Genomic DNA, 12,022 nt, shown 5'->3' on the forward strand with positions numbered 1-12,022 from the left:
ACATGTGGGAGGCTGCCACCGACTCTCAACCTGCACCTGGCCTCTCCTCAAGAGTGTGGTGACTCCAGCCAGAGACTGGCTGCTCCCCCATGCCGGGGCACCCCAAGCCAGCTGAGCTGTTCGCTGCGGCTGCAGGCCAGCTCCCCTCCCCCCCCCCAAGGAGGCTGGGGAGGGGAGGAGCTGGCCTACCATAGTGGCACCCACCCGAGCTGCCCACCACCAAGCCCCCGGTCTCCCTTCAGGCTGATCCTGCCTTCCCCAGGGGAGGGCAAGAGCTGGCCTGCAGGGAGAGTGGTGGGCAGTCCAGGTGGGTCCCATGGCATCAGGTCAGACCAGGAGCTGGCCTGCCGCCAGCACCCATCCAAGCTGCCCCCAAGTCCCGCCCTCCCTGCTTGCTCCCATAAGTGGGGTGCTGGGAGCCAGTCATGCCCCCCAGGCACCATTTAGGCCTAGTACACCACTGCCCAGTTCAGTTGTGGCATCACATCCAGGTGCCTGGTGTTTTGGATGGGGCCGCCCCTCTTTTCTACTCCTACAGACAAACTAACTCGGCAACCCATTGTGATCTTATCACTAACTGGGGAACATTAAAAGTACCTGATAGGGGACTGATCAGAGCCATTAGGCATTTTGTGGGCAAAAGCTAAAGTGGCCTCCGGATTTGGGCAGTTGTAGGTAATTTACTGAAGGAAATAGAGGACTGGGCTGAGGAGACCTTTTACTCCAGCACAGTGTATTTGAACTGGTTTGTCATTGTTAGTACAGTAGTTAGTTTTGTATAAGGGTCTTCATATTCTCAGTTTTTTTAAACCACAGAAGCTTGTCTTCTAAAGCTTTTTACTCATTCTGAAAGAGAAGGTGTTTCATTGGAGCCTTTCTTCCAACACCACAAAATTTCAAATTTTCCCATTTAAAATGCTGCCAAGGAAATGTGATATTTCCCATTCTGTTTGGGGAACCTCCTCAGATTGATGTATAGAATCCCTGCCACGGTTGGAATAATGTGTGAGTGGAGGGAGAGGAATATTTTAAGAAGAAGATTTTGGATTTATACCCCACCTTTTTTCTCCTGTAAGGAGACTCAAGGTGGCTTACAAACTCCTTTCTCTTCCTCTCCCCACAGAAGACAGGTAGGTGGGGCTGAGAGAGTTCCGAAGAACTGTGACTCGCCCATCAGGAACATAGGAGCGTGGAAGCAAATCTGGTTACCAGATGTGAGTCCACCTGTTCTTAACCACTACACCATACTGGCTCTTCAAACAATTCTAAAGCTGATAAGCCCTGCATTTTACTTTCAAGTGTAAATCACTTGACATGCATTTTGAGAAGGCTAGTGATGACTTCGTTACCAAACACTTCCACAAGCTACAAAGGCATTAACCCTCCAATGGGACTGTCTTATAAACTGTTGGATCCAGTTAGCTTTTCTTCTGATCAGAAATGAAGGAAGGAGTTCCCTTTGACCACCAAAAAAAAGGTTGTGTTAGGAATTGTAAGGGTTACACGTTCCACAGCCACTTGTGACAGAGGTTATAATAAGGAAGAGCTTGAAGAAAGGTTTACTGGCTGGATCCAATCCTATATCTTTCATAGGACTAGTTTGAACTACTGTCAGAATGCATTTTTCAAATTTGAGATGACCCCATATGGTCTGTTTTGCTTTGCAAAACTGCACTAGCTCCACACCAGAACCCTGCCCTACCTTTAACATCAGTCATTTTGTTCTGAGCTGAATATGTGAGAGCCATTTGTCTTACTGTGTTTATTCAGTCCCCTAGAGTTCTGTGTTTGGGAAAGGTATCTCCAAATACTCAGTTACAGCAGCACTGAAAAAATCAGCTAAGCCATGATTGGCTAGGTTTGCCTGTTAGCCACAGCATTCTAAAGCTATGAGCAATGCAAATAACTTCATAAGCTCCAGCTTTTAATTTGCTGAATTTGAACAAAACCTTCAGTGAGATTCAAACTTGTCTCTGTTACTGGATCTGGTACATTTGTATGGTATTAGTTCTGTTTTTGCTGTATTGGACAATTGTCTACTCTTCAAAAAAAGAATTCTCATGTAGTTATTTTGTTGTTTGGAAATTTACCAGAAAGTCAATTTCTTATTTTGCAAAGGTTAAGGGGTAAAAAGCTGGAAGTAAAGTTCAACAAAAGTTCTTTGTATGACCTATAGGAAATAAATATGCGAATCCGGTAGCTGAAAAGCTAAAAGCTTTTTTAGAAAGTTTTATTTGCTATACTAGATTTTAGTCCACTGTTACACTGTATGTTGCCTTGAGTTCTTCAAGGGAAAAGAGGTGGCTAATAAATGTTTTAAATAAATATAAAATGCAGAGCGAAATGATCTCTTTGTATTGTCAAAGGTTTTCATGGCCAGAGTCAACTGGGTGATGGAGTCAGATTTCACATGGAAGCCATGGAAATCCACAAACACCTGGACAGTTTCAACAAAAAGAGTCTGAAAAACAACAATACTTGTCTACTGATAACAAAAACACCAAAACCAAAGACCAGAGACATTCAAAAGCAACTGCAAATTAACTCCATTCAGACCCATGCAAATACATATAACACCACCCCCACCCCATCACTTGTGAGATGAACAAAACATGTACCCCACCACACAATCACCCTACATTTCCATGGAGAAAAACACTTCTTACTGTGACATGCCTCTGAAGATGCCTGAGCAGATGTGGGTGAAATGTTAGGTGTAAAAACTATCAGACCACAGCCACACAACCCACAACATCTCAAATAAACTCTTGTTATGGCTTTTTAAATAGCTGAACACTGGTGTTGCTGGGACATCAGGCAGGTTTTCAAATATCAACAACCTTTCCTATAGACTGTGACTTTATAACAATGGCCCTTTCTGCAAGGGCCAAAAACGGCGGCCTGGGGACGGCAAAAACGCTCCCCAGGCTTGCCGCGACAGGCCTGGCCTCCCCTTCCCTCTCTCAGGGCAGTCGCCTCAAACACCCGCTAGTGTTGCTTTGAGAAAACAGCGTGTTCCCCGGGCGGCGCAGTGCAAACGCACCGGCTGGAAGCAGCTTCTCTCCCATCTTCTTCGTCGTTGCCAGCCTCTGCTGGGTCCTTCCTAAGGTTCTCCTCGTCCTCCAGCCCCTGGAGGCCTGAGGGCGCTGGGCGGCTTATAGGAGGCCAGCAGGGCACGGCTGTGCCATGAGGTAAGTGGGAGAGGGCAGGGAAGAGGCTGCTCCGCGGCGACGCCTCCTGCGCCGTTTCGTTAGTCACAGACGCCATGGCGAGCCCACCCCCACCGCAGAATTCTTGCCGGCATAATACATAGAGGCCCATGAAAGGGCCAATGTTTTATCAACAAGACAAACTGGTTGTGGTTTTCAATGCTGCGGGTTTAGATCTGGCGATCTTGTTCCTAACGTTTCGCCTGCATCTGTGGCTGGCATCTTCAGAGGTGTTATCACAGAAGGAAGTCTGTTACGCACTGTGTCCTGTGAGAAAGGAATGTTACACCTTGAATGTTATTCAAACCTCCAAGGGTGTCCCCGGATATCATAGGCAAAAAGGTGGGTGTTAACAAAAGCCTTACATACATACATAAAACCTTTATTAGGCATAAAACCAATATAACAACCAGCATTATCCAGACAGATGTTCTATACATAAAACCACCACAGTAGAAAGCATATTCCAAAGTTCCTAAGTATGAACCTAGCTACAGAATTTAAAATCAGAGAAGAAGAGTTGTTTAGTAGGAATGCAACCTTCCCAACAACATGTTCTTTAAACTTAGCAGGAAGAAGAGTCAAAAGCCTGGTCCTAGCTTCTTCGTATTTGGGCTGTTAAGCATTATGTGTTCCATGGATTGCACCACTATAGTACAGTGGGGGCATTTCCGCTCTTGCAAGTCAATTTTAAGAAACCTCCCTTGGAGTACAGAACAAGGGAAGGAATTACAACGAGCCCTTGTGTATATCCATCTAAGCTTGGGCTCTAACAAAAGCCTTGTGTGTTGCAAGAGTCCATAAGGGTAGTTGTTAAACTCTTGATGAGGCCTGGGGATTGCACCAAATTACCATTGTTGTCTGGGCTACACAGATCAGTTCTGCTGGAGAAAACAGCTGTTTTTAAGGGTGGGCACACTGTGGCATTATACCCAATGAGGTCCCTCCCCTTCCTGCATGAAGCCCTTCCCAGGTTCCACACTCAAACCTCCAGGAATATCCCAGCCTTGAGTTTGCAGCCCTGGTACCCAGGACATACATGTGCATTCACGCCCTCACAAAAGTACCTCCAAGCATTATGCCCTCATGGGAGTGAATGAAAGTTATCTGCTTGTGGGAGAAAGAGAATTTGTATTCATTCTGGGATACTACCATATGTGTGTGGATTAGGCTTGCTCTCTAGCCATTAAAGATGGGTGGCCCAATCCACAGCTCAAGGCGCCTGGGGACAGTGCTGCTGCCTCACCATTCCATCACCTCTAGGGGGTCTTCCAGCACCACATGGAGGTATAAAAAGCAAAGCAAAACAAAAAACCAACCTGCCCCCTCCCGAAAAGCTCTCCATGGGACTAAATGGACTTATGCCACCCTGCTGCTGGGGTTTCTGTAGTCAAAGCCCCATGTGAGCTGACTAATATTGGTTCCGCCTCCAGGAACACCACTGGAACACCCTAGCTGCATCAGCCTTCACATTATGTTGGCACAGCTGTGGAAGCGGCAGCCAAAAGCAAGTCAGGCATCACCAGGGTGATGGGCAGCTGCCTTATTTGCCTTCCCAGCAGCCGTACGTGCATTTATGCTGGCCGAGCGGGTAAACACATTGGCGTGAGCTTGTGCTGACTCCAGTGGCCATTCAGCCCTCCTCCCCCACAAATGGATTGGTCTGTAAGCCTGTTATCTCTGTATATCTATTCTGTTTCTTAGTCACACAAGATTATGCTGCAGAACTGGCTTATCCAATAGAAACAAAACTTTGATGTCTCAAGAGTGTTCTTTCCTCCCGAATGACAATCATTCCAGTTGTGTTCAGTGTATGGAATATCTTCTACAGTGGTTTTTTTCTTTTTTGTAAGAATAAACCACACTAAAGTCACTTTCTCTATAGGAGGCAAGCTTCTGTAAAAAAAAAGGCTTCTCCTGATCACCTGGTTGTTCAATAACTTAAAAACAATTCCTTCTTGCTTGTTTTGCTATTTTATCAGAGGATTGTATTAGCACTAAATAGATCCAATCAGCTTTGTTTACAAGCAATGGATCAGGTTTTTTTACCAATTTAAAGACGTATACAGAAGCAGCTGAGCTGAGAGCCTGCCGCAGGCCTGGCCCTGCTGGCTGAAGGAGCAGCCTGGCGGGGCCGGGCCGGGAGCCTGCCACGGGCCCATTGGGGGCCCCCCACGATCTAATTTAGGGCACCCAAGTTCACTTGGCCACCCACGTCCCTCTGGCAGATATGCCACTGTTTATCATGGCCCCATAAAATGGAGTATGAATCCCATCATCATTTCATTTCTACAACAATTTATGAGAGACACTCTTCTGCAGTGAACATAATCCACACAAAACAATTTTGGGCAAAGCATACAGATGCTGTATTCAAGACTTTTCTTTAATAGTTCACCTTTTTTATGTCAATCTATCGATCTATCAATAGATTGTTATATTGATCTCATACTGCATCTCCATCAGGTTTTTTTGTTTGTTCAATTTTAGGAGGTTGTGTCCAGTGGTTGGATTCAGTTGGTTCGCACCACTTCGGCAGAACTGGTTGTTAAAATGGTGCTTGTAAACAACCAGTTGTTAAATTATTTGAATCCCACCACTGGTTGTGTCTAGTTTCTACATAGACACGACCCCTAGAGAATTGCAGCATGAGGCTTTGAAGCTTCATAGCTACCAATCTAAGAAAGAGTTTAAAAAAAACAGAACAACCACAAAATGGCAGCCAAGAAACAGCTTGTGGGGAGTGGACGCAGATTAAAATTCCAAAGGTGCCTTGGGAATTCCTGCATTACATTGTCCCATAGTTGAATAGGTACAATGTTGTTTTCCATGTTTCCCATTTGATGAGACTGACCACAAATATTCTGATCTGTGCTACTATAATCTCCAGATTGGACTGCCATAATCATTGTTCATGTGGCTACCTACTTTGAAAGGATCTCAGAAGCTTCAATTCAGCAGTGAGATGTTTTTTGGGGGGAGGGGTTGCCCTCAAGTGACATTCAGAGATGGTTTGCCATTGCCTGCCTCCACAACATGCCCCTGCTATTCCTTGGAGGTCTCCCATCCAATTGTTTGCCCAGATCAAGGCAGGTGAGTGTGTGTGAATGTCTCAAAGTCATCCATCAGGTTTCCATTTTGAACCTGAGGTTCCCAGATCCTAGCCCAACACTTTAACCACTACATCACACTGTTTCTCCCTGCAACATTATGATATACAGTAAAACCATAGAGGTTATGTTGAATCCCAGAGTAGCGTGACATCACTTCTAGGTTCACACTAGAAATGGTGTTCCACCATTAATACAACTGCTCCCTCCATGTTACTATCCTCCCATCTCCTGCCAGGCACCAGCCACCGGCTGCCAAAGTTCTCTTAGATGATGAAGGTCACAGACTAATTCAGTTCATTAACCTGACTGGAGCAGAACTCATGAAAAACCACAGACTGAATCTTCCAGATTCCACTCTATATGAGAAAGATTTTCTTCTCCAGCTGTGTCGTTTCACTTCAGGACATTACATTAGCTTTGACCTTCTTCTGAGGAGCTCAGGGTAGCGTACATTGATCATTCCCCCAATTTACACTCACAATAACCTTTTGAAATTATTTATACTAAAAAGTGCTCATTAAAATAAGTTCACTTTGGAGGATCTGTAAACGAGCAGAAATTTTAACCTCCAAGTCTCTAAAGTCCAAATTCAGTAGTGTAGTCATTACGTTAAAGTGGTCGCAGGCTGCTGCTGGCTCAGTGTAGTCTTTGCAGGTGGTGTGAAGGAATCATATCAGCACACATTCTGAGGTAGCAGACTGTTGGAACTACATCTGTGTTTCTGTGGGTTTTTTTGTAGGACTTTTTGTGAACCACTGAAGATGCATTTTGAAAAAGGAGGCTGGTATTGAGGCAGAGTGGCTTTTATCTCTTCTTCCTGGTGACCTTTTTCTATGGAAACAAATACTAATCTAGCAGCACTTTATTGCCAAGCTGGGGAAGTTATGGATGGGGAAACGGAATCAGAAGAAAGGGTTACAACCCTGCCTCTCCCCCAGTACCCCTAACCCAATCCAGTTTTCACGTCCCAATCCCAGGTGGCCAGACTCAGCAAAAACAAATAATAGGGAAAAAAGAAATTATGCATAATGTACAAATGCACTGTGATCCAAATTGCCTATACCAGGTATCATTAGTAGCATTTCCCCCCCAGGATAATTAGTCTATTTTCAAGGTTTTTGGCCAGCCGGGATAGCCATCAGACCCTCATGTCATCCAGGCCCCCATGGATGGGGTTGGGGGGAGGGAACTGTCGCCATATTGATTGTTTTAAATTACAGCTTGAACTACTGTTTTATATTTTATGTTTTAATTGTGATGTACACTGCCCTGAGCCTACTGGGGAGGGCGGTCTAAATAGATAGATAGATAGATAGATAGATAGATAGATAGATAGATAGATAGATAGATGATGATAGATGATGATAGATGATAGATGATGATGATAGATAGATAGATGATAGATAGATAGATAGATAGATAGATAGATAGATAGATAGATAGATAGATAGATAGATAGATAGATAGATAGATAGATAGATAGATAGATAGATAAATGCATGCATGCATGCATGCATGCATGCATACATACATACATACATACATAAATGACTACTAATTGTCCTGGCTTCTTTTTAAGCCAAGAATTCATATTCTGTTGTATGCTTCTTTTTTAAAAATCAGGTCTGCTGCATCTTTCTGCAATTCAATGTTGACGTGAAAGACACTATGACCTTCAGTGGCCCTGTGGAGGATATGTTTGGATATACTGTTCAGCAGTTTGAAAATGAAGAAGGAAAATGGTGAGGGCTTTTATTACTATCCTCCTCCCCCATCCCTGTTTAAGCTTTCCCCATTTTCTGTTACGGATATGTCTGTTGTTCTATTTGTTCTACATATATTTAGGTTTAAATAACTAACTTCATATAACTTTAAAATACCAGTTTTTAACCTATATATTATTTATTATCATTATTATTATTTATTGGTTTTCTTATACCGCCCAATCCCCGAAGGGCTCTGAGCGTTGAACAGAGGCCAATAGGAAACATATAAAGTACAATAATAAAATAAGTATATAAGCATTAAAATTGTTTAAAATACAGTAGCAGCAGCACATGAAACTTTATTGGCGGCGCCCGATCCTAGGCTCGGGAGAGGACTTGGCAGAAAACCGAGAATCAAAGGGGGCGGCAAATCCACGGCCAGTAAAAATTTCTGTGCTGTGTCGTGAAGATTAACATGGTTATTTTCATTTTCCAGGGTGCTGATTGGGTCGCCTTTAGCTGGTCAACCTCAGAACCGAACAGGAGATGTCTATAAATGCCATGTGGGAAAGAACCATGGTTCACCGTGCATGAAGCTGAATTTGCCAAGTAAGACAGTGAACAGTGAATTAGCAGAATAGAATAGAATAGAATAGAATAGAATCTTTATTGGCCAAGTGTGATTGGACACACAAGGAATTTGTCTCCGGTGCATATGCTCTCAGTGTACATAAAAGAAAATACATTTGTCAAGAATCATAAGGTACAGCACTTAATGATTGTCACATAGGTCTAGTAAGCAATCAGGAAACAATCAATAGTAATAAAAACATAAAATGTAAAATCATAAAATAAAATGAAATGTCAGCACAGGCTATAGTCATACAGTCATAATTGGGAGGAGATGGTAATAGAATGATGAAAAAGTAGTGCAGCAATTATATAATAAATATATAATAAATAGTTTGACATTACTTCAGGAATTATTTGTTTAACAGAGTGATGGCATTCGAAAAAAAAACTGTTCTTTATGTCTAGTTGTTCCTGGTGTGCAGTGCTCTGTAGCGACAAGTAGGAGGGTAAGAGTTGAAACAGTTTATGTCCAGGATGCGAGGGGTCAGTAAATATTTTCACAGCCCTTTTTTTTTGCAATTCATTACAGTTTGCATGCAACATTTTAATCTCCATGTAAAAATATATGGCTTGGATACTGCCTAGAGTCAGGTGGGTAGCTACAGAAAATGGGGCAAGCACTGAATTTGCAAACACTTCATTGCCCCAATATGGCCTCCACACTGGGGCAATGAAGTCAAGAGGGGGTTAAAAGCAAATACACTAGTTGTGCTAACTGAAATGGAGAGAAGGAAAGAGGGGGGGGGGGAAGGGAGAAGGAGGGAAAGAAGGAAAGAGAGGGGGAAAGAGAAGGGGGGAAAGAGAAAGGTCCACATGGACTCTGCCACCTTAGCACATCCTCCACAAGCCTTCCCCACTTCCCCTGCCCAGACTCCACTGCCCCATGCTGGGAGAGCAGATGGGGGGGGGGTGACAGTCTGGGTGGAGGAATCCTCAACCGGAGGATTCCCTCACTCTGACTCTGCTGCGCCAGTGCAACTTTATCAGTCCTTGAAGCTGTGCTGAGCAGCATGGTGGAATCAGGGGGCACTGAGGAGAAGACTGGGAGGGGAGATGTGCAGAAGAAAGAGGCAGGTAGCACAGTGCTCCTCCAGTTCTTCTTCCTGAGGGGGGGAGGACAGCCGAACATGCCCTTCACCTGCAGGAGTGGTGCCTGGGGTTCTTTGCCACCTCTGGTGCCTCGCAACGTTTATGCCGAGAGTTTCTGTGGGAAGTATGAAGTGATTTTGGCTGGTTTTGGCTGATTCCCCCCTCAGATTTCTCAGAAATTCTCAGATTTCTCCAATTTCTCCAAATAGAAATGAAGGTTCTCAGGAGCAGCACTGTAGTAGGGAGATTTTCGTACTGCTGTGGGAGCCATGTTTGAAATGCATTATGGGTGTTTATTCTGTTGTTAGTGCACAGGTGCCATTTCATACTGGTTTGCATATTTAGGCTCCCACACACACACACACACAAATGGACATGCCCAACCACATGGAGAAACAGTCATGGAAACAAGGGTGGCACATGGAGGGAACTGAAGCAATTCCTGCAGTGTGGCAGCTGAGATCCAACACCTCTGACACTGCCCAACTCTAACACAAATGCTTCCCCATATGCATCTGTGTCCACAATCCTCTTTTCTTCTTTTAAAACACGAGACTAAATGGAATATCAAATTCCTTCTCCTGGTCTGGGTGGGAGGAGAACCCCCATATGCCAACTACAATTATTCTAATTATCTTCTCCATGTGGTGCTCACAGCCTTTCTCTATGGTAGGTCCAGAGTGTGCACAGAGGGCATCTTGACTCATTTCATCTAGAAAGGCATGTAAGACAGTTTTATTTCAGAGGGTATTTGAGAGTGGATAAACTGTCTTTGGAGAGCTGGCTGCATCAGCTGCATTTTAATCTGTGCATTGGTTTTATGTCTTAATGGATTGTTTGGTTTTTGTTTATTCTGTTGTTTGCATCTATGCAAATGGTTGTTGCATTGGTGGTTGTGGGTTTTCCAGGCCGTGTGGCCGTGGTCTGGTAGATCTTGTTCCTAACGTTTCACCTGCACCTGTGGCAGGCATCTTCAGAGGTGCGTGTATCACAGAGAGAAGTGTGTTACACCTGTGTCACAGGGCGAAACACGCAAGTCTTCTGTGAAGGTACGCCGCGACGCTGCCGCAGGAGATGACGGGCGTAAAGCAAGCCCTGGTGAAGGTCGGCGTCATGGCCGCTGCGAGATGCTTCCTGGCGCCGGGCACTTGAGGCTGCCACACTGCCTTGGCGCTCTGGTAGGCAGTGCGGCAGCCTCCCAAAAAAATCGCGATACTTGAAGAACCCGGACACGGACAAGCATTTGGCAGGGACGGTCCCGCCAAAAGCGGGACGTCTGGTCAGCCTATGTTACATGCTGTGTCAAGTGGGAGGGGAATATTAAGTAGGGTATATATTGTCCAAGTCCCAGAATGTTGCATTGTTAGCTGTCTTGAGTCTAAGGAGTTAAAGTGGGATATAGATATTTTACATAAATAAATAGATTCAAGGGAAGAAGTGATTTCCTGCAAGCTTCCAGGGTCTCTCCCCTATCAGCAGTAAGCCTCTTCTGCCTTCTTTCAAACCATTTTGGCAATAAAAGCATCTGCTTGCAGGATGCACTTTATCAATAGAGAAAGTGATGTGGATTCTAATCTAATATGTATCCTTTCCTACAATTATTTCACTCGCTGGAAAACTGCATACATTGCCAATATATTATCATATAAAATGATGTATTTACCACGAGCAATATCAAATCACATAGACTGTTTCTTCTAATGAACAAGATTTGCGACTGCTTATCTGCCACTGTCACTGAATTGTTGTCGTGACATTCTCCGAGGGTCATGAAAAATATGTGAACCAGCATCCCGTAACAAAATATCTGGGATGAAAGCCAGGAGTTGGACTGGTTCATCTGAGCGCTAGTTGAAGGGGAACGTAGAGGAGGAAGGGAAATAGAAATTAACTGAATTTTGATCTAACGATGGGATGTTTTGGTTTAGAGAAATCACTGTGTGATTTAACATCTTGTTTCTCCCACCCTTTAAAATGTTGATCTATTTATAGATGATATATCCATTCCTCAAGTTACAGAAGTAAAGGAGAACATGACTCTTGGAGCGACTTTAGTGACAAATCCCAAAGGAGGATTTTTGGTGAGAAAATAAGCATTGTCTATAAATATAAAGAAATCTTATACTTATAAATACAATTTACAAGAGAGGGACCTTCCAGGATTTGGGGTGAAAGGGAAATCAGACTCCCATTAGCTTCCTCACTCCACTCACCCTCAATATGTCCCCTTCCTCTTTCTCCCCTTGTCCAGCGTGCCGGTGAGGTCCCAACA

General features: G+C 44.1%; 1 protein-coding gene across 1 annotated transcript in view; it reads left to right on the plus strand.

Moving 5' to 3' along the window:
• ITGA1 (integrin subunit alpha 1) overlaps nt 1-12,022 on the plus strand; it is an 83,005-nt gene that overhangs the window by 14,828 nt on the left and 56,155 nt on the right. Inside the window, exons 2-4 of the mRNA XM_048503682.1 lie at nt 7,946-8,064; nt 8,525-8,637; nt 11,743-11,831. Of these exons, the coding sequence (XP_048359639.1) occupies nt 7,991-8,064; nt 8,525-8,637; nt 11,743-11,831 (276 nt within the window). The 5' untranslated portion in view covers nt 7,946-7,990. The remainder of the gene's footprint in view (nt 1-7,945; nt 8,065-8,524; nt 8,638-11,742; nt 11,832-12,022) is intronic.

This window comes from Sphaerodactylus townsendi, linkage group LG07 (genome assembly GCF_021028975.2).
Source record: "Sphaerodactylus townsendi isolate TG3544 linkage group LG07, MPM_Stown_v2.3, whole genome shotgun sequence".
In the NCBI taxonomy this organism is placed as follows: Eukaryota; Metazoa; Chordata; class Lepidosauria; order Squamata; family Sphaerodactylidae; genus Sphaerodactylus; species Sphaerodactylus townsendi.